Raw genomic sequence first — 23,578 nt, 5'->3', positions numbered from 1 at the left:
GGTAATGACTGTATAACTCAGAGAAGAAGAGGGGGGAGAGCTTCACTACCAGTGACATTGCACAGATGGAGGGACGGAAGCTCAGCAGTGTAGGCCATCTTTCTGATAAAAGATCTGGCAAGTTCGTGCCAATGGACTAGAACCGAAGCCTTCAGCCACTCTGCATCGCACGCCTTTCCACAACCTCACAGTTTCCTTCGTGGGGATGGCCCGAGCGAGAGCCCTGATGTGTGGTTGTGCCTGGAGCTTACACAGTTTTGGAGACAGACTTTTAAGGAAAATATTCATTGCGGAAGCTTGTCTGTTGGCCTGGGGAAGGACCTGAAGGAGGGGCCCTGAGCATTAAGTTTCATTGGGTTCATGGGAAATCTGCCTCTGAAAGCACCTGCTGGGAAAAATAAAAACTTTTACATAGGAGTTCGTGACGTTTCTTCACTGATGGGAAATGACAAACTTCCAAAACAATGACAGGCCCCATCCGGGTCTCTCTAAGGAGTGACGAGGCTCTCCAAGCAGATCTAGTAGGCTAAGATTTTCTCACCGTCAGAGGACAAAGTCGATCAAGTATGTTCCAATGGACTAATTATTATGAAGTTCTCTTAAAAATGAATTCTTAATTGGAATCACTTGCCACTTACAATACCCATGGTTTTTCTCCTGATGGTAGGTAGCTACAGCAAAGTGGGAATATGGTAGAATCTCAATTAGCATTGAAAGGAAGTATTAGGGAAATTGTGTATTTTTAAAAACTACTGCTTAGAGGCAAATACAGGCAAGCAGAAAATATAAAATAAATTCTGAACGCTTGTGTATAATAGTAACTGATAGGAAAAGGATAAGTGCTACGAAGTGGTTTTAATACATTGAAAATTGATATTCAGGCATAGGATTTGTTTCCAAGTTTCACCTTTAGATCTACATTAATAGTTACGAATTGAAAAATAACAGCATATACTATGTTCAAAAAATTTTTTTAATGTAATGAATGGTACAAATGTGAGGAAGGTTCTATTTCTTCTAGGAGTTTATCCATGAGTGGCAAAGATAAGTAACATGATTTAAAATGAAAAAAAAAAAAGGATGGGAATTTATAAGAAAGGAGAAGTCTCTTTGGAGTAATTAAGAAGACTGCATGCAAAAGTAGTCTTGAAGGATATATACCCTTTCAAAAGGTAGAAATGATATGGAGAATTTAAGCATTCCAATCATACAGACAGCTTTAATTGAACACTGATGACAGTTTGAGATGTAAAACTCCTCCTGCACTCATTCAACCAACATTTATTGAGCACTTCTTCATGCCATGCTTCTCCCTTCCTCAATGAAATCAATAAAAATATATTAAAAAAAATAAATAAATGGCAAATTAGAACCTTAAACAAAATGGGAAGTAACCGCAATATAGTTGATCTACTGACAGCTCACCAGCAATCACTATCATGCACTATTTGCCGAATTAAACAGAGGACCTACTTCCATTATGCAAGAGCTCTTATTTATATTCTCAAATATAACCTGTCCCTCCTCATTATCAGAGATAACAGGGAATCCAGATCACAGGAAAAAAGAAAAATACATATCCCAAACAAAGATAAACATTTGTATTTATCCATTTTATCTCCTAGTCTCATCACACACACACACACACACACACACAAACATACACACACACACACGTCGATGCTACATTAATTAGTTTATAGATACTATATTCCACTTTGTTTAGAGTTATAGTAAAATAATTACTTGATCAATATTAAATAAGTTGCACATTACTTAATCTGGGACATGTATTTCCTCGCATATTTTTATGATTCATAAGTATATTTTTTATTTAATTTGGAAAAATTTTACTGAATTTTCAGAGCATAAAAATATCCACAAATTAAATAGTAGTTAAGCATTCTTAGAAAAGTTTAATATTCATATGATATATATGTATATATATAATATATGTAATAGATATTTTCTTACCAAGTTAGATATAAAAATAGTTTTAGTAAGACTAATCATATTTGCAATTTTCCATGGAGTTCAGTATTTGAAGGGTTCCTATGCACATACTTTTCAACACATCTGTTTTAGAAATAAAATGTATAGGATGTACTTAAAGGCAGCAGAGATTTGAAGTCAACGCATAGCAGCTGTTCTGACATCTTTTTAATATGTCAATTATGTCCATATTTCCTCAGCTACATGTTTAATAATAGCATGTTGGTAACTTGAAATTAGCCATAGTAGAGTTATTTATATACCGGGTATTGGCAAATGCTACACATCAGTTCTTCTCCAGCACCCCACACTGTATCCTCTGCCCCAAGAGTTCTTAAAGATCTACCAGCACATTACTGCTTAAAGTGGATACATTTAAGAAAATAATCAGTAATTTTAAAAAACAAATGGCCTTGATTATATAAATGACTTACTCTACTGACATCTTTAGCAACGGTTCTTTAAATGACATGATGACACAATTTGTTACCAAATTTAGTCAAGTTCTTTTTATCCATCTACTTATATAGTTTTATTCTTAACAAAAGATGAGCCTTTTACAACACAGTACGTATTTCAAAATAAGCTACAACCTAAAATTCATAGTCTGAAAATTTATGTAGAAAAGTTGTTAGAGAAAGACCGAGCAGGGAAGGCGGAGAAGAACAGAAGGAGAAAGTGGGAGGAAGGAGGAAGAGGAGATACAGAATGGAGGGAAAGGAAGATGGGGAGGAGTGAAAAAGGAGTAGGACAGAGGAGGGAGGCAGAGAGAGAGAAGGGGAAGAAGATATCATTCTATGGTCTATATTCAAGTCAGAGCACTTTATTTAAAAAAAACTGACTCACCAATGCAATTGCCATTGGACAGAGAATTGAGCAATGAGTTTTGTTCACACTGAAATGGAAACAAATATAAAGAATAAGGACATTTCAAAAATTTATTTCTGTCCCTAAAAAAAAGTACATCATTCTTTTCTCCATAACAAAACACTAGTCTTCAATATGTATTTTCCATAGTCTATTTATTTCAGAATGGTAAATACAACAAACTGAAATAATAAAATGATAATTAGCTCTAAGTATAAGTTTGTCCCGTAGATAATTTATGTTATCAACTCAGACTGTCTTGTTTACAATATTTTATGCAAGACTAAGTTTATTTTTATTTTTGACTGGGAATTAAATATTTTCATGTGTTTTCATGTAGCATATCCAATCAGAAGTAACCTTATTGACACATCATTCTTTGAGAGAGAGTCATTAACCATATATTTCATATTATACAAAAGTTAAATGTTCATCAGAAGATCCATGGAAATGTCTGAGAAACATTCCTGATTTATGAAAATTCTAAAGAAAGAAAATGACTCTATTTTATAATTAAACTTAACACTGATTATAAGTGATGCCCTAAAGCAGTGGTTCTCAACCTTTCTAATGCCGCAACCCCTTAATACAGTTCCTCATGTTGTGGTGACCCCCAACCATAAAATTATTTTCGTTGCTACTTCATAACTGTAATTTTGCTACTGTTAATGAATCGTAATGTAAATATCTGTGTTTTAGGCTCTACGGCAGCGGTTCTTTGGCCCTAGAGCAGTGGTTCTCAACTACAACATGAGGAACTGTATTAAAGGGTCCTAGAACAGAAAAAAAGTACATAGGTAAAACTAATAAAACCTGAATAAAGCATGGACTTTAATAATAATAATGTACCCATATCGGTTGCTTGATTGCAACAAATACGCCACACTAATGAAAGATAGAGGACTCTGTGTGGTGTACGGTACATAGAAACTATACTAATTTAAGTGATTTTATTGATTCTTCTCAAGATTATAGTACCTAATACACATGTCCATTAGATATACTATTCTGAAGGAAAGTATATATAAGTTAATAAATGAATGAGTAAACAAATCACCAAATAACAAATGAGAGATTACCCAAGAGCTAACTGTAAGAACCAAATAAAAATCATAATACAATAGAATGTTTTGCTGAGGTAGAGGTCTCTGTACACTTTTATAATGTATTATATTGATGTGATACATTTTTTAGTATGGTGATGTAAGGTTATCATGACATTATCATCATGAAACAGTTGATCCTACCTTGCTGGTATCATCAAGTGGCTGGTTGCTGGCATGTTCTTTTTGGATTATATTCATTAGATCAGCATGAAACTTCTTTGCATTCAGAAAAACAAGTGGGTTGTTTATTGAGATAATTTTCACCTGCTGCTGGGTTTCCTTTTTGGAGAAGAAATGGATTGGATTCAGAGTGCTGAATACTATAAAAAAGGATAACTCTATCCAATGAATCTCAGTCTTACATGGCCAAATATCACTCAGCCACAGAAGCAATCCTTTAGCTAACATTTTCATTATTAAAATGTATTTGGAGAACTTCATAGACTATCATGTTCCTTAGGGAGAATATGTGCATTCTCTTTACCAAGAAACATGAATAACCATGAGATGAGTCTGAAGCGTTTTAGAAAATGACTCTTATCCTTACCTACTGGGTTTGGGGGATGCAACAGCCTAGAATATTCAAAGAGTACCAGGAAGATTTATCCTTCCAAAAAAAGGATCTTCCATACTCAATCTAAAAATCAAAACTTCATTTACTTAACCATGAGTATTTTAAAAACAAAAACAGGTCCTAAAGGCTCAAACTGGCAGTCATTTACCTCATAACAGCATAGCTTTCCTTTGGCTGGCATATTACCCTGCAAGTGCCTGATAGTCCTAATTGAGAGAAGGAAATCTAGAGGTTACATCAGAAATCTAGGCCCTGTATTGCCAGGGTGTGGGTAAGGCACACAGAAAAAGAGAAGGGAAAGTGTCAATATGAAAAGTATCTACTGTGGCCATTTGCCCAGGTCTCCCTGGCAGCAACTGATGGGTATGCAACTAAAACTGTCTTCTCCATGATCTTTGGGACAGGGGTCAGACCTAGGAATTGAGAGGATGGTATTTTCTATGAAATGATAACTCCTTACTAATTAAAGAAAGCATTACTCTTCCCTGCTTTAGTATTTACATAGAAGAGACACAGAAAATAGTGAAGAATCCACGCAGAGAAAGACAAATAAGAGAAAATATTAAGTATGTGAAGTTGGATAATTCACTTAACCTTTCTCAGTTTCCTCATATTAATAATTGGGTAAATATTTAAACTAGATTATCTCAGAAAATTCCTTTAGCTGTACAACTAACTATACTCTAGAAAGTGAAGAGATTTGCTACAAATAATTCAATTTAAAAAAAGCCTTAAGTTACCAAACCAACTTCAAATCAAGGGTAAATTTCTTACAAACCAAAAATAAAACAATTCTTGAGTCTGTCATATTTAGTTATCACCAACCTCCACATAGTGTGATTAGATCTACCCACTAATCACACCACATGATTGTACTAATGTATTGTTTTAAGTTAACATTATTAAAAGACAGGTATTTGTTAAAGAATAAAGATTCAAATTGTACCAGAAAATAAATTCTCAATGTGGTTGAATTTACTAGTAATTCTCCCAAATTGAGAATGAGTGATTCATATAAAAAAAGTATGGAAGAATACATGAATGGAAGAAAGGAATGACTAACTGCCACCAAGCTAACTTTGTTAGATTAATCCTGGCCTGGTAGCTCAGTTGGTTAGAGCATCATCTTGATATACCAAGGTTACAGGTTCAGTCCTGGTCAGGGCACATACAAGAATCAACCAATGAATCTACAATTAAGTGGAACAACAACGGAGAAAAAGAAACCCTCATGCATTGCTGGTGGGAATGCAGACTGGTGCAGCCACTGTGGAGAACAGTATGGAATTTCCTCAAAAAACTAAAAATGGAACTCCCATTTGACCCAGTGATCCCACTTCTAGGAATATATCCCAAGGAACTAGACACACCAATCAGAAAGGATGTATGCATTCCTATGTTCATAGCAGCACAATTCACCATAGCTAAGATTTGGAAACAGCCTAAGTGCCCATCAGCAGATGAATGGATAAGAAGCTGTGGTACATCTACACAATGGAATACTACACTGCTGTAAAAAAGAAAGAATTCTTACCATTTGCAACAGCATGGATGGAATGGAGACCCTTATGCCAAGCGAAATAAGCCAGTCAGAGAAAGATAAATATCACATGATCTCACTCATTTATGGAATATAATGAACAACATAAACTGATGAACAAAAACAGATCCAGAGACAGAGAAGCATCGATCAGACAGTCAAACCTCAGAGGGAAGGTAAGGAAGGGTGGAGGTAAGGGGGAGAGATCAACCAAAGGACTTGTATGCATGCATATAAACCTAACCAATGGACACAGACAACAGGGGGGCGAGGGCATGAGTGGGGGGCAATGAGGGGTGGGGATAAGGACACATATGTAATACTTAATCAATAAAAAAATTTAAAAAAATAAAATAAATAAATAAATAAGTGGAACAACAAATCTGTTCCTCTCCCACTCCCTTTCCCCCTCCCCTTCCCCCTCCCTCTCCCTTTCACTACTTCTCTCTCCCCTTCCTCACTTCCCCTCTCTCTCCAAAATCAATCAATAAACATATATATATATATATATATATATATATATATATATATATATATATATTTGTTAAAAACTTAAAATTCTATTCAAGAATTTTAAGTTTGAAACTCCAATTCTGTTTCAAAGTTAAGAATGCCAAGGCTAATGTATGTAACTGTATGTGTGGGGTAGATACATAGAGAATCTTAGGGGTCCAAGAGTCAGTCTTCACAAATTCCTATGTAAAATGTAAAAGAAAAAAACAACAAAGAGATAGGAAAGAAAAGAAAGGCAGCATTGGTGGGAGAGTTGATACTGGGGCACTCTCAAAGGCTCTGAACGCCAATAGTTCTCTGAGAAGCAAATCTCTTCAGAGTTATTGAAAACAGGCCATTCCCCTGGTGTCCCAGAAGGACTCCTGGTGCTACTTCTCATCCCAGTCTACTCAGAAATACCCTGACTGTGGCCCTGCTGGTGGAAGACCAGTTCTCTCTGTTCTGAGGGTAACCATGAGGTACTGGAACAAGAAAATGTAAAAAATAAAGAAGGTTAACCAAACATTTACAAAACAGGTTCAAAGGGAGGCCAATTTGCAAAAAGTTCAAGGCAACATTTTTCCCCCTCACTTTAAACTTGTTTTGGCCATCCCTCAGAATAAAAATCCCAGAACAAAAACACAATTGGCCTGATAGGGCAAAACAAATAAGTTGTTGTTTTTTAAGTGTGCACTGTGTAAGAAACTAATTCTATTGGCATTCCATAATCATTAGAATAAATTACTATCTACTAATAATACAATCTCATTGTGTGTGTGTTGAAAAACAACAACAAAAAACTATAACAAGATCTGACTTCGCCTTATTTCCTTTCCTATTCCCTCTCTTCCTTCATCATTTAGTTTGGAATGGCCTATTGGTTTAGTTTGACTGTTTTATGGAACTGAGCAATGGAAAAGAGGTTTCCAAATGCCTGAATTAATCTGTACTATGATTCTACTGTGGACTGTAGTTCTATTGTCTTATATGAATGCTAATATAAGTTTTTTGTTGTAGATGTCCTATTGATTTGCTGCTTGTCGACTGTCATATATATAGTAATCACTAGTTCAAACTCATTAAAATAGTTATAATGTTAAATGACATAATTTATCTGTTTTAATGATATTTTAAAGCTATCCAAATCACAAAAATTGTTAATAATTGCACAAAGTAGGAAAAAAAACTAAACTTACACCATCCATTTCTGTTTTCACTTTAAATTCCATTTCTTTCATGTTTTTTATATTCAGTGTCTTTGCTCTAGAATTAAGGCAGATGGAAAACAAGATGTCATTTTCTAATTACTGCACTAACCATGAAGAAGTAAAAACGATGTTTTAACAATAGGAATATACCTAAAATGGTTTAGATCCTATATCTCATCATACCTAATAAAATGGTAATATGCAAATTACCATCACTCCGCTATGCCCACGATTGGGCTGTTGGGAGGCTGGGGGCGGGACTTGGGGTGGCCAATTGGGCTGACTCACGAGTCCCTGCCCCCATTCCTCCTGCCAGCCCCAACGGCGCTGCGGGAGGACCCATGGGGCCAGTGCGCAGGTGGCGGAACTCCGGGTTGCTGATTGTGTGGCTGCCGGCACCAGTTTTCCGCCGGCACCAGTTTTCTGCCAGCACCAGTTTTCCTCTGGCCACCTGCCGATTGGAGTGCCTCCCACCAGCGTGATCGGCCACCCAGAGTTCCTCCACCGGCGGCGCTGGAGGAACTCAGGGTGGCCGATCCAGGAGGCGCTCCGATCGCGCTGGAGGCCAGAGGAAACGGCGCTCCGATCAGCGGGTGGCCAGAGGAAAACTGGTGCTGGCGGAAAACTGGTGCCAGCAGCCAGGTGAAGGAAGGTCTTTTGCACGAAACTTCGTGCAACTGGCTTCTAGTTTGTTAATAAGACACTGGTAAATGTGTGTTTTTCTAAAATCCTCAGGAATAACAACTTTATTATATACTATATGTAGATAAAAGCTTTTCTTTTTGTTTCCCATTCTCCAATAGAAAATAAAACATGAATTGTAGCACTATATAGTCCACAGAAATAAAAGTAACTGGTAACACCATATACTATGCTGCTGTGTCATAATAAACAGAACGTTTAAATAAGATCTTACCTTGGGAAGCGACCAATCACCATAGCTATGGTACAAACAACACCAAACAGTAGTCCCACATTGGCAGCAAAACATATTGTAAAGACATAAGTACTGACCCATATGCCCTGAAAGAGAAGCAAAGATAAAAGATGCAGGTCCTTGGATATTCTCAGGATTGATAAATTCCTCACCATTTTATTCTACAATATTCCAGTAACCACATCTCTCAGGAAGAACATATTATTTAAGATGTCATAAACAGAAGCCCAGGAATACAGAAACAAATCCTGGCCCCATCACACTCTCAGGAGCAGTAGTGGGTAAAAGGCACGTGCTTTTATTTCTACACACTGCTAATACTTAATTCAATCCCCAACCCACACTTTATTTAAGATCTGTAAATTATTGGTTGACGTGTGTGCTTTAAAAGCATGCCATATTGTTTGGTCGTTCCCAACAATATTCTGCTTTCTAGGATTGTTATAAAAAGAACTAATTTATTTTTCCACATGACTCAAACCCTAATGTTAAAATGACTGAATCTAACATCATGATCAAAGCCACTTTTAGATCAACCACTCCAATGATCGTTATTATTTTATTTGCAAGGGGCCACTTTTTGTGAAATTGTGAAAGCTAAAGCAATCAGGGCCAATTTGGCTCTTGAATAAGCATGTTAAACATTTATGTTAGTAGAAGCCACACTTTTCCACTGTTTAGTATAATTTAATCCCTTCCTGGCAATATCCTATTAAAATAATGATCCTCTCAACGTAACCCATTTAAAACCCAATTCATGAGACTTTTTGTATTTAGAATGAATATGGTCACTATTAAGATTTTCACCTTATATTAATGTGGTGTACATAACTTGGCAATTAATGATTTCTCATACATGTTAAACTTGTCATATTTTTATTAGTGTGTACTTCATGAACTCACTGGCAAAATTAATCCATAACAGAAATTAAGAATCCCCAATCCACTCAAGTTAGTTAGCATTTCTTTAAAAGTTCTCAAGCAACACATCAATCAAAATTTGACAAGATCCCATGCCTATTTCTTATAAAGACATTTCACATTTTAATGCATTTATTGGGATTTTAAAAGAAATTACTGGTAGTTTGTAAAGTGTACAAGTCTCAAGTGACTAAAACTACTTTCTGCAAATGGAACTATTAAAATTTATTTTTTTACATGTGTTTAAGTCAAAGATGAAAATGTAGGTTAAATATCTACTAACCCAATCGATTTTATCCACATTCCAATATTTTTTTAAATCCCGAAACTGTATGAGCATTCCTTTCAGTCCCACGACAATAATACTTGCAAGAACACACTACAAATAAGAAATAGGTTAATGAAAAGGCAATATAAATATTTTAATCAAAATTTAAAAGAACCAAACTATTTTCATTTCTTTCTTTGTTAGAGTACTTATTAGAAAAAAAGCAATCATCATTTAGAAGACTAATGTAGCATTCATTTTGTTTAGAACTAACCAATTATTGCACCTCAAGAATATAATATCAATTCTAGAAAATAACAGGGTAAAACATGTCATTCTAAAAAATTAGAAAGAAGGAAAAAGAAAAGTAATGAATGATAAGGGTAAATGTTATAATGCTGATTGTCCTCAACTTTATAATTATTCGCCACCATTTGTTTGAAAATTGTTTGTTGCAAAATTAAATATTTACATCATGTATTTCTTAAATTTTTTATTTATTGATTTGAGAGAGAGAAACATCAATTTATTGTTTCATTTATTTATGCATTGATTGATTGATTCTGGTATATGACCTAACTGGGGATTAAACCCGCAAACCTTGGCATATTGGGATGATGCTCTAACCAACTGAGCTCCCCAGATAGCTATGTATGTCTTCATAATTTCCTTGAGTATCAATTTATCTGGTTTCACTGAAAGATATAACTCTGTTGAAGTGTGAACTTGATTCCTGAAAGATCCTCCGGTGGAAATTACATAATATCACTATATGAATGAGAACAAGGGAGGATGACACTGTCTCTGGTTCTCTAAAGACCAGAGTCTCACTTGCATAACTTTGGTACCTCAGGGTTCTGAAAGGCAAGATGAACCACTGGGACTAGGATTCTGAATCACTTTGTTTTGTTTCCAGATATATATTTATTGATTTCAGAGAGGGAGAGACGGGGAGAGAGAGATAGAGACATCAATGATGAGAGAGAATCACTGATTGGCTATCTTCTGCATGCCCCACACTGAGGAACGAGCTCACAACCTGGGCATGTGCTCTGACTGGGAATCAAACCATGGCCTCCTGGTTCATAGGTCCACGCTCAACCACTGAGCAATGCCGGCCGGGCTCTGAGTCACTTTGTGTAAGGGTGTGTCAAAGGTGGTGAGATGTATTTTGTACCCTAGTTTCTTCCCCAAACACATTTTCTAATAGTACAAGTTAGGATAAAATTCTTCCAAATTCTATTTCTTAGAACAAATATGGCCTAATTATATTCTCCAAATGAACACAGAATAAATCTAATTCCATAATGGCATTTTATACAAGAGTCTAATGATCAGAAAACTCCTGTTTCTCCCCCATCAATGTGGTCTTTTTCCACCTCTCCTCCATTCCACCATTACTTATGTCACATGAATGACCTGGGGATCATTAACGAGGTTGAAGTAAGTCATTTAAGAAATTTAAAAATATATTTTTATTGGTTTCAGAGATGAAGGGAGAGGGAGAAATAGAAACATCAATGATGAGAGAGAATCACTGATCGGCTACCTCCTGCTTGCCCCCTACTGGGGATCAAGCCTGAAACCCGGGCATGTGCCCTTGACTGGAATTGAACCTGGGACCCTTCAGTCCGCAGGCCGATGCTCTATCCACTGAGCAAAACCAGCTAGGGCAGTCATTTAAAAAATTTTAATATGCAATGCTTCTCATTAAAAGTAAACTTAAAAAGCAGATTATGGGAGAGCACTACTGTACCATTGGCAGCCAGTAAAGCAAAGGTCCTATGGCATAAATGACTGTCAGGACGAAAATGCAAGATATGAGACAAGCCACCTGTAAAATATAAGACAGATAAAAAAGAAAACCTTGAACTTTCTAATAATTCCAAAGTAATAAGGGGGGGAATGAAATTCTTAGTTCATCTTGATTAGAAAAAACAATACGCTGGCACATGATTATTAAATTACATAGATTATTATCTCTATTTTGCAGCTGAAGGAACCCGAATGTGACATCTGACAAACTGGTGCAATCTAATTAAGTCAGTGATGACAGAAAAGCAATTCTATGAGAGAAAAAAAAAGACTTTTAGTACACATTACAACAATGGCTTTTTTTGTTTAATAGTGAAAACATTTCAATTAAAGGTCCTTCAGCCTGTTTGGTTTAACTCCCCTCCTTACTCCCCAGGGAGTTATCTGGGTAATACTTGAACATGCAGCTGAAGGTTTTTCTGTGCTGCTGATAAATTTTCACTGAGGCATTTACCCTCTTCTTTGGAGTCCTTTGTTAGAAAGGGCTCCAGTATGAAGCAGTTATATAGGATTACGGTAGAAGTCTCTGCAATGAAACAGATGCATTTTATTAATCCTGAAAAGTTACTAGTATCATCTAATCAATTCAACCTACTGACAAAAGGAAAGTCACATAACTTGACTCTTAGCTATACTCCACCTAATGTAGAACCTGGTTTCACACAAGCAAATGTTCTTGACTTAATAGAAACTTTTGGTCAAACTGGCAACCTAACAGAAAAGAGGGCTCTCACAGGACCACAGAGATGCCCAGAATACCATTATGAAAAAACCACAGGGAATCAGGTTCTATTAGAATGGCTAACACTAAAAATAAATATATAAATAATCAAGTAGTCAAGCAATAGTAAGGGCTGGCGAGGATTCAGAACAACTGGCGTTCTCAGACTTTGCTGAGAAAACAGTTTGGCAGTTTCTAATGAAGCTACACATACACTTACCGTATATCCCAGAACTGCTTAACCGAGATAAAAATGCACGCTCATGCAAATACCTATATGTAAATCCTTATAAAAGATTTATTAACAAACACCAAAAACTGTAAATAACTGAAATGTCCACTAATTGGTGAATTGAAATAAGTTGGTGGTATATCCATACAATAGAATACTACTTAGCAATAGAAAAGAATAGAAGAATAGACTATTGATATACTAGTATGCAAAATTCTAGAGATGAAACTCAAAATAATTAAACTAAGAAAAGAAGCTAGTCACAAGTTTCTTCCTTATTTGGTAGAACTTATCTCCAGTATTCCCCAGGATATAAAGAGGAAAGAAATCTTTCTGTGGGAAATAAGTCATTAGGTAATAAAAAATTGCCCATAAAAGAAGTTATAACAAACTGTCACTAAACTAATCATTTAGGAGTAATCACTGATTTTACATTACAGACATTATATGTATATATATACATATATATATATATATATATATATATATATATATACATATATATATATACATATATATATGTGTATATATATGTATATATATATATATATATACATATATATATATATATATATATATATATATATATAATTGATTTCAGAGAGGAAGGGAGAGGGAGAGAGAGATGGAAACATCAATGATGAGAGAGAATCATCAACCCACTGCTTCCTGCACGCTCCCCCCACCCCCTCCGAGGGATTGAGTCCAAAATTCAGGCATGTGTCCTGACCAGGAATCGAACTGTGACCTCCTGGTTCATAGGTCAATGCTCAACCACTGAGCCACACCGGCTGGGCTTTGATAAAAAAATTTTAAACACAAATTGATGCTGTCATTCCACTAAACCAGAGAGAGCTAGGCGTCAGAGAGCAAATCACAGAATTTATTCAGATACCTTAATAAGTGACTCATTATATCACTGCTTCTATGGAAAAAATAAAAGGACCACAACTGCCAAGGTTTATTTCATGATAAAAGACAATGGCATGCACCCTTTGGTGGGATCTTCACTCATACACTTATAATGTATCTGAAAATAAAACCCTTATTCTTAGTTACAGGTATGAACTTAGGGAAGGTAGTCTACACTCTGTGAAAGGCTCTGAGGCATAGGGAAACAAGGAGATATGACTAAGGTCCTAAAACTAAGGAATTAGAAGGTATATGGACCATGAACTAAATTGGGATCCATCAAGCTAAATGTTTTTTAAGGTTCCAAAAATATCTTAGTATAGTAAAGATGATATAGAAAATACAACTTAACTAAATAATCCTATTTCAAAACAGTAAATTATAACTACCTTTGGGTTTTTCTCTAAATAACATTTAACCTATTTTTTATTTACAAGATGCTTTGTATGTACATCAACAATAATATTCTTACTAAACTACAATTTCGGTCCTATTGTTAAAATAACTCAAGAGTTAAAAGGATCTTACTTACAAAAGTGACAAATGATGGGTGAAACATACTATTTGTTTACCTTACATGGGAAGTCATAAAATAAAATAGGTCAGATAAACAAATGGCAAATGTCAGCTTCTTTACTGCACTTGCCTCATCATTGTTGATGCCCGAGGACAAAAGACAAGTGCATCTAATTGGACAAGAAATTTTTATCAGTTCTGCCTCATGTATCTACTCCTCAGGCATGAAAATCAATAATAAAATAGTTTCTGCCCTCAGTGTCCTCAAAATACTGCATTCATTATCTCCATAAATAAGAGATCCAGATGCTAAACTTTAGATTTTTTAAAAAAATTTGTGAGATCATGCAGTACAAGCCATCACTTCAGAAATGGACAACTCAGTAAATGCCAAAAAAAAAAAAGTAATTAAGATGAGATATTTTCAGTGCTATAATAAACTTCTCTATCTTCAAGATTCTGTAATAATCCCATTTAGTTATATTTTCAAGTTTTACTGCCTTTTTGAGTACCCTTTAATTTGCACATAAAGTGCTGCTTCCTTATACATCTCTGATCAACTAAGAGGAAAAAATTTAAAAGCAAGTTGCAGCCAGAACAAGAAAGATAAACTTGTAACTTTTTTTTAAAACTCAGAAAAAAAACACTAAGTACCACCTTACTTATATGTTTTAACTAGTAAAATGTTCACACCCTTAATTACCCATAGGAGAAACATTTTCTAGGTATTTTACTTTTCTTCAACTCTTACCAAATTTTACACTTAGGAATAGAGTGAAGAAATGTAAATGAAATCATGATAGTCAAGCTGCTAAATTACTAAAATCAAGCAGGTTGAGGGATGAGAAAATGATTCTATTTTTTTTAAACAAAATTCACATTTTATTTACATTGAAATAAACTATACAAAATTTACTTTCTTCACCAAAAGTAGCAGCAATATTTTCTGTGTTATTCCTAGATGACTACAAAACACATTTTTGTAGGTCTTCCAGGCTTTGATTATAAATCAAGATAAGGCAGTAGGTACATTATAGTCATGGAAAAAGACAGAATGAAACAAATCTGTTGTCAGCGTCCACAGCCTCTGATCCTGTGTTGATGGTGAAACAGAGTGTTTGCCATCAACCTGCTAAAAAGCTTATGAAGATACAGGTTCAACAAAGGAATGTAAACAGCAACATCTAGATGTGGAACAATGACAGGTTCTTCCATTCAACCTTTAGCTGTAACTTTTTTCTTTAAGGTCACTGAATAAAGACAAAATCTACACTGAAATCCTTGTTTGGCAAGCTCACCTGTTTCTTTTACTGTCTGGCAATTCCCTTAACTGTCCATTACCGATTTTTAATAGCATACTTAAAACTCCTGCTGGTCTTTACCCATCTTTCTCCTGCCACTTGCTCCCCAAGGTAAAAAAACCATACCCTTTCAAATGTATTCTTCTAATCACCCCCCCCCCCAAAAAAAAAGACTTACTATAAGGGTAGGCTCTTAAAAATGTTCGACCTGTCACATACAATCGTTTATAAATCCTTATTCAATTCCAATGTTAAATACATGTGAATTGTTTTAATAATGGTGAGCAGATAATATGAGTTTCTATATTCACACATATATGCATTTTCTTGTATAGAACTACGGTTAACAGTGCAAGATCTGGAGTAAATCTATCTGGGTTAAAATCCCAGCTCTGCTAACTCATTAGCTCTGTGACCTGGGTAAGTTACTTTAACACTCTTTTCTTCAACTTTATTATGTGGAAACTGAGAATCATAATTATACTTTCTTCAGAGATGCCTAAAAAGGGCTAAATGAGTTAGTTCGTTTACATAGAAAATATGATGTGCAATGCCTGGCACATGAATCAATATATGTTCCACTAACACTACCACTATGATAATCATCACAGATTATCTTCATTGTCATCACTGTCATCTTACCAGTATCTAGCATAATTCTTGGTATAGAGGAGGCACTCAAGTGTTGAGTTGACTTGAGTTCCTAAAAATATATAATAATTGTTTCTTTAACATCACATGTGCACAAACATCTTATTACTTATTTTAAATACTTGTTACATCTATTCATACAGGAATCTCAATGTTAATGACTAATTTTTCATTTAATTGATTTCATCTCATTTAAAGAAAGTGAACAAAAATGGAAATTTTTTCAAATTGATTAGCTTAGCAGCAACAGAAAATCAGAGGCTCCAGTAGCGAGAGCTCTGGCTCAAAGGCTGCCAGCAGTAAAGCTGCTCTTGGCCCGGTATTTTTTTAGTGAGCTCACTGAATCATTGGCTTTGGGAGGAACGTTTACAAGAATGAGAGGAGAACTAGACTTCCTTGAAAGTAGTTAGAAAAAAACGAAGTAGTAAAACTATTTTCTGTGCTTTTATAAAAATATATTTCTATTTGTGTTGATTTCAGAGAGGAAGGGAGAGGGAGAGAGGGATAGAAACATCAATGATGAGAGAGAATCATTGATTGGCTGCCTCCTGCATGCCCCGGTGAGCCCACAATGACCAGGAATCGAACCATGACCTTCTGGTTCATAGGTCGCCACTCAACCACTGAGCCACGCCAGCCAGGCTATCTTCTGTACTTCAGATAGAAGCCCGCTCTTAAGCACTCTCCCCCAGAAGGAGAGTAAAGGCCAGGGAGTTCCCTGCTAGACAAGGAAGTTACCTGTGTCTTTGCCCCTGTGCTGTATAGGCCAGTGGTCCTCCCCATGGCAGCAGCACTTGGTATGCAGAAGAAAAATGAAGAAATCACATTGCTGAGGCCATGAGCCAAACATTCCTAGAAGATTGATAATATGGGAACACATCATTTCTTAATAACAATCAACTTTTAGAGACCACAGGTACAACCTATCAAACCATGAGTCTTGTTTATATCCCATTTCTATTCTCTCCAATGGTTGTGATTTAACCATTGCAAAAAAAGACCCACAAAACTGGACATTTACTAAGTGATTAAATGAGGAAGAAACTATTCTAAGTACTTTAATCATTTAATCCTCATAACAACCTTATGGGAAAATACAAGATATTTATTGTCTCTGTTGCCAATTTCTCCCCCATCTTTTAAATCGCTATAATCAAGGCTAAAACACTGACAGCAGCCTCATATATCTCATGTTTACTGTGTTTCTTGATCATATTATTTTTATTGGGCTGTTTTGTAGTAACATGCTGCACGGGTTTGTAGTCTAGGAGCAATAGGCTATACCATACACTGAGTGGCCAGATTATTATGATCTCTGAACGCATAATAATCTGGCCACTCAGTATATATATTAGAGGCCCGGTGCATGAATTCGTGCATGGGTGGGGTCCGGCCAGCCTGGCCAGGGGGAGGGGACATGGGCGGTTGGCCGGCCTGCCTGCTGGTCGAACTCCTGGTTGAGGGGACAATCTGCATATTAGCCTTTTTAAAAAATATATATATTTTATTGACTTCTTACAGAGAGGAAGGGAGAGGGATAGAGAGCTAGAAACATCGATGAGAGAGAAACATCGACCAGCTGCCTCCTGCACACCACCTACCGGGGATGTGCCCGCAACCAAGGTACATGCCCTTGACCGGAATCGAACCTGGGTCCTTTCAGTCCGCAGGCCGATGCTCTAGCCACTGAGCCAAACCGGTTTCAGCTGCATATTAGCCTTTTATTATATAGGATATACACTGAGTGGCCAGATTATTATGCATTCAGAGATCATAATAATCTGGCCACTCAGTGTATATGTAGGTGTGTAGTAGCTGATACCATCTAGGTTTGTAAAAGAGAATTCTGATGTTTGAAAAATGACAAAATAGCTTCATGACACATTTTTCAATATGTCTCCCCATCAGTCAGCATCACATGACAATATTCTTGACTCCTTCCCTTTTTCCCAGATGGTATCTACATTCAATCCAGAATCGGTCCACTTCTCATCTCCTCCATTGCTACATCCTGCTACACACCATCTAATTTTACCTGGATTCTTGTAAAAACCTCCTGATGTTTTTTTTCTGCCTTTCCTGTTACCAGTAACCTACAGAGAGCAGTATCCCTGCCCTTACAGAACAACATTCCAGTGAGGGAATGCTGACAACAAAGATGAATATGTCAAGTACAGCAGAGGAGGGAGTGGAAAAGTCTGGAGTTTAGGATTTCATCTTACCCGGGAAGGCTTCTCTGATAAGGGAACAGTTAAATAAGGGAGGCATGCAAATATGTAGGGGACCAGTTTCTGGAAAAGGGAAGAGCAAGTGCAAATGTCCTGAGCCAGAATCATCAGTGGTGGGTTCAATGAAAAGCAGACAGCAAACAGAGGAAAGAAAGAAGAGAGAGAGAGAGAGAGAGAGAGAGAGAGAGAGAGAGAGAGAGAGAGAGAGAGAGAAGAGAGAGAGAGAGAGAGAGAGAGAGAGAGAGAGAGAGAGAGAGAGAGAGAGAGAAAGAAAGAAAGAAAGAAAGAAAGAAAGAAAGAAAGAAAGAAAGAAAGAAAGAAAGAAAGGAAAGATATATAGAGAAACATAGGGATGTAGAGCTTTGTAAACCTTGGTGAAGAGATTTTTAACCTGAGTACAAGGGTAAACCCCTGGGAAGCTCTGAGTTGAGAAAAGATATGGTCTGTGTTGTACACTACCGTATCCCTTGTTCTTAGTGCCTGGGACGTTAGTAAGATTTTATACACATCAGTTGAATGAATAGATCTTCTTTTATACAGATGACAAAACTGGGGCACAAAAATAATGAAGGGCACCCGGTGTCAGGCTGAGATTAGACATAGGTGATTTGACATTTGTAACCAGTGTTCCACAGCTATCTCCGCTGAGCTGTAGGGATGGGGGGCCAGAGGGCTTAAACCAAGACACTGGGAGAAATAGATTCTGAAACGTGATCAACATGATCTTCATTGTTTGGCCTTCCAAAAGTAGATGCTCATGTCCTTTAGTTTTCTACTAAGAAGAATAATACTAGTGTTTTCTGTACTTTAAAAACCATCATTTTTAAAAGTAAGTACTCAATGGTAATATATTTAGATTCCCGCCTAAAAGCAAATTAAAAAGAAAATCAAGATGCCCCTCTTTCTCAAAATAAGATAAAATTATAAACCAACCCATAAAGGACAGATATTCAGCTATAAATGATCTAGATATTTTTTCTCTTGTTTTTGTCCAATCTATTCTTGCTGTACATGTAGGAAAGTTATATTTTTCATAGGGTCAACATTTTCAGGATCTGGGAGTTCACAGCATGACAATACGATAGCTATGGAGAGGGGCCGGATCATACCCCACCTGGTTGTCATCCACTGAATATTTGAACTTTCTGGCAGATTCTTGAGCAAGAGCCAGGGAGGCCGCATAGCCCACAAGGGCTACCCCAAAAGCTTCTGTGATTACCGCGGAGAGGACATTCATGGGGGGAGCTCGAGGTGAAGGAATTCTGTGGAAAGAAATGCATAATGAAGTCATCAACTTCCATGTAATTTCTGTAACAACTTGCAGTGAATTCCACTACGGCGGTGACTCCAAAGTTCACAGAGAATAAGTAAGATGCCCACGAGAAAGCCAGGCAGCCTTGCCCTTAAAAGCCCTTTGCTTTCAACATTATTTAACAGAAAAGCAAAATCGCAAGGAACACCACAGGGACAACACCACACCACTGCCATCTGCACCCAGGCTCACCGCAGGAACTGATTTGATGAAAAATGTTCTGTATCAGAACAAAAGCATAGTTGGAGCATTCTTTCATTTGAACCTTCTCAAATATTTATTTGGCTGGCATGAGAGACTGTATTCCCTGCCTTGAGCACTATAGACCTGTATGAGGACACTAGTTTACTGCGAGCCTCAATTTCCTGAGCTAATCCTTAAATTGGCCATTGAGTTCATCAGCTTAATTATGTTTCTAACTCAATCCTTTCACAGCACACTTAACTATGCATCACATATGTCAGGGAAAATATGCATAAAGGCTACATCTACCCTCTGTTGCAAAATATAGGACCACAGTTAACTGTAGCTCAGGTTTAAAGAATTATTTAAAATATTTATTTCAATGAATAGCTGACCATTGTCTTATTGTCTTTTGAAAATCACTTGCACCAAATAAAGTCTCATCATTTATTTATGCCTAATGACACTTTGGGATGCTATATATATATCCTATCTAATAAAAGAGTAATATGCAAATTGACCATCACTCCAAGACACAAGATGGCTGCCCCCATGTGGTCAAAGATGGCTGCCCCCATGTGGACACAAGATGGCCTGCAGGGGAGGGCGGTTGTGGGCAGTTAGGGGTGACCAGGCCAGCAGAGGAGGGCAGTTGGAGGTGACCAGGCTGGCAGAGGAGGGCAGTTGGGGGAGACCAGGCCAGAAAGGGAGGACAGTTGGGGGGAGGGGGGACCAGGTCAGCAGGGGAGGGCAGTTGGGGGGAACCAGGACTGCAGGGGAGGGCAGTTGGGGGGGCATAAGGGGAGAGCAGTTGGGGGGGACTAGGCCTGCAGGGGAGGGCAGTTGGGGAGAGGCAAGGCCTGCAGGGGAGGGCAGTTGGGGGAGACCAGGCCTGCAGGGAAGGGCAGTTGGGGGAGACCAGGCCTGCAGGGGAGGGCAGTTGGGGGGGACCAGGCCTGCAGGGGAGGGCAGTTGGGGGGGGGGAACCAGGCCTGCAGGGGAGGACATCACTCAAGGGGTCCCAGATTGGAGAGGGTGCAGGCTGGGCTGAGGGACACCCCCCTCCCATACACGAATTTCGTGCACCGGGCCTCTAGTATATATATATATATCTCCCTCTGGGGGAAAAAGAAGAAGAAACAGGGAAGAGGGAAGGCAATACATGTTCATTTAATATCTAGTAAGTAAGTAGATTGCTCAACCCTTTCATATTAACTGTATGGGGAAGGCGGCTAGGGAATGGATCTAAATCACAGAGTGAATGGTAGAGCTGAGATTCAATCTCAGCTCCGTCTCATTTCAATGCACACTCTTGTTGATTCCTTAAGAGGCTAGGTCTGGAAAGTTAACTCAAAATAAGGGAGAATTAGTGTGGATGGAGGAGAGGCATACATTTTTTTACCCACTTGCTAAAGTTTACCCCCAAAACAAAAGTACTTATATCACTCTAAAATATATGCTATACAAAAGTACTACCATTTGAAAGTATTAGAACTTTTGTTTCATGGAAATTGAGCTTGCCTAATTATTAACACCAATAAACTGACATAGAAAGAAACAATAAACTGACTTTTGAAGGTGGAAAAGTGGATAACTTTTTACAAAAACCAAATCGACCCAGATAATCACCATTAACCTCTAACTGCATTAAATTATCTTTTTAATCTCTAAATGTTTTCTATTCTCCCTCCATTTACAGTAGTTAGAAACCAAAATTTGGGAGTGAAAGGTAAAATTATAGAGGACTCAATAATTAACTTTCCCCTAAATTTATAAATATTGGTATGTATACAGCTCGTTAAAAGGGGAGGGGTGAAGGGGGGGGTAAGAGATCAACTGAAGGACTTGTATGTATGCATATAAGCATAATCAATGGACAAAGGACACTGGGGATGGGGGTGGTGTGAAGGCAAGTGCCAGGGGGTAGGGGAGGCCAGGGGGAGGTCAATGGGGGAAAAAAAGGAGACATATGTACTACTATTTTTAATACCTTAAACAATAAAAATAAAAAAAGGAAATGAGCCATAAGACACACCCTCTTCCTGAAGATGCCTTTGTCTCTTTCATGTTATACTTGGAACAACCTTTTGTCCTTTCAGGGTGAACAGTTCTTCTTGTTAACCTTCCTCTTACTGTTCAGAGGAAGGCTTTCAGACAGTAAGGAAACCATGCCCTCTTCTCCACTCCACGCTCTCCCTCACCATTATACAATACCCTGGCTTATGGGTTTGCTATTTCAGATAATGCTTGGGTACTTTTACTATGTTTTAAGTGAAATAAAAGTAGTCAAAAGAATATGTAAGTGAAATGGGGAAGACTAAATACCAGAACATGACTCTAATTTAGAAATGTGATGCCCTCATTTAAAAAATAGCAACCACCTGACTGGCGTGGCTCAGTAGTTGAGCACCAACCTATGAACCAGGAGATCCTGGTTCGATTCCCGGTCAGGACACATGCCTGCCTGGGTTGTGGGCTCAATCCCCAGTGTGGGGCATGCAGGAGGCAGCTGATCAATGACTCTCTCTCATCGTTGATGTTTCTATCTCTCTCTCCCTCTCCCTTCCTCTCTGAAGTCAATAAAAATATATATTTAATAAAAAAACCAATATTTTTGTAAATAATTTCCAAATCTTTTATCTGAAGCAATGTGTATAAAGTAATCAACTAATACATCTGAGAGGGAAGGAGTTGGGAGGCAGGAAGAGATTAACCAAAGAACTAATATGCATATATGCATAACTCATGGACACAGACAACAGTGTGGGGAAGTCCTGGGAGGGCTGCGTGCGTAGAGAGGGACAGACGGGGATAGGAAATTGGGGACAACTGTAATACTGGCAACAATAAATTTGAAAAAACAGTTACCAACTTTCCTAGTTATATGTAAACAGTCTAAGATGTTAGTCTTTCTCTACATGTGTATTATTTGTTTTTATCACTTAAAAAATAGAAAATAATTAGAATTTTGTTCTTTACAGGTTCTTTGAAAGAAATAAAATGAATACCACCTACCTCCAGTCTAATCTCTTCTTCCATCAAAAACAAAGAAACATACAAACAAAAAAAGTAAGAAAAAAGACATTACCCTTTTGGAATATGACCAAGTACTTCTAATCCATATGTATTTTCCATATCGGTATAATAACAAGCAAATGATGCAGCAATAACCTGTGTGGTTACATTTGAAAAAAAAATTATTAGTAGCCTTTCAAACACCTTTTTATTTATTTTTTTTTATTATTATTTTTTTAAATATATTTTATTGATTTTTTACAGAGAGGAAGAGAGAGGGATAGAGAGTTAGAAACATCGATGAGAGAGAAAGAGAGAAACATTGATCAGCTGCCTCTTGCACAACCCCTACTGGGGATGTGCCCGCAACCAAGGTACATACATGCCCTTGACCGGAATCGAACCAGGGACCCTTGAGTCCGCAGGCTGACGCTCTATCCACTGAGCCAAACCGGTTTCGGCCACCTTTTTAAAAATTAATGTTGAAAGTAAACATTGCTCATGTGTCTCAGGATTGTCATGAGTGATGTAGCAGTTATATGGATTTTTAAAAATTAGGAAATTTTAAAATTCAAAAAATACTTCTGAGATTTTAGAGCACTTAATTTGCAGTCTCAAAAATTAAATGGCACTATAATAATAGAGGCCTGGTGCACGAAATTCGTGCACTCAGGGGTGGGGGGGTCCCTCAGCCTGGCCTGCGCCCACTCGCAGTCTGGGGCCCCTCACTCCTTACAGCCCCCCAGCTCACTGCTCCTTAATGCTCACCAGCCGTGAGCCCAGCTTC

General features: G+C 37.4%; 1 protein-coding gene across 3 annotated transcripts in view; it reads right to left on the bottom strand.

Moving 5' to 3' along the window:
- SLC26A7 (solute carrier family 26 member 7) overlaps positions 1 to 23,578 on the bottom strand; it is a 47,035-nt gene that overhangs the window by 4,637 nt on the left and 18,820 nt on the right. For all 3 annotated transcript variants that reach the window (XM_079796664.1, XM_079796663.1, XM_079796665.1), the window contains 9 exons: positions 22,865 to 22,947; positions 19,396 to 19,543; positions 16,792 to 16,905; positions 11,662 to 11,739; positions 9,921 to 10,016; positions 8,696 to 8,802; positions 7,768 to 7,834; positions 4,107 to 4,244; positions 2,839 to 2,887 (listed from right to left, as the gene is read on the bottom strand). In XM_079796664.1, coding sequence (XP_079652790.1) covers positions 2,839 to 2,887; positions 4,107 to 4,244; positions 7,768 to 7,834; positions 8,696 to 8,802; positions 9,921 to 10,016; positions 11,662 to 11,739; positions 16,792 to 16,905; positions 19,396 to 19,543; positions 22,865 to 22,947 — 880 coding nt within the window. The remainder of the gene's footprint in view (positions 1 to 2,838; positions 2,888 to 4,106; positions 4,245 to 7,767; positions 7,835 to 8,695; positions 8,803 to 9,920; positions 10,017 to 11,661; positions 11,740 to 16,791; positions 16,906 to 19,395; positions 19,544 to 22,864; positions 22,948 to 23,578) is intronic.

This window comes from Cnephaeus nilssonii (genome assembly GCF_951640355.1).
Source record: "Cnephaeus nilssonii genome assembly, chromosome: 18".
NCBI classification, from domain to species: domain Eukaryota; kingdom Metazoa; phylum Chordata; class Mammalia; order Chiroptera; family Vespertilionidae; genus Cnephaeus; species Cnephaeus nilssonii.
Note: the sequence above shows the minus strand (reverse complement) of the source record. Positions and strands in the feature narration are given on the sequence as shown.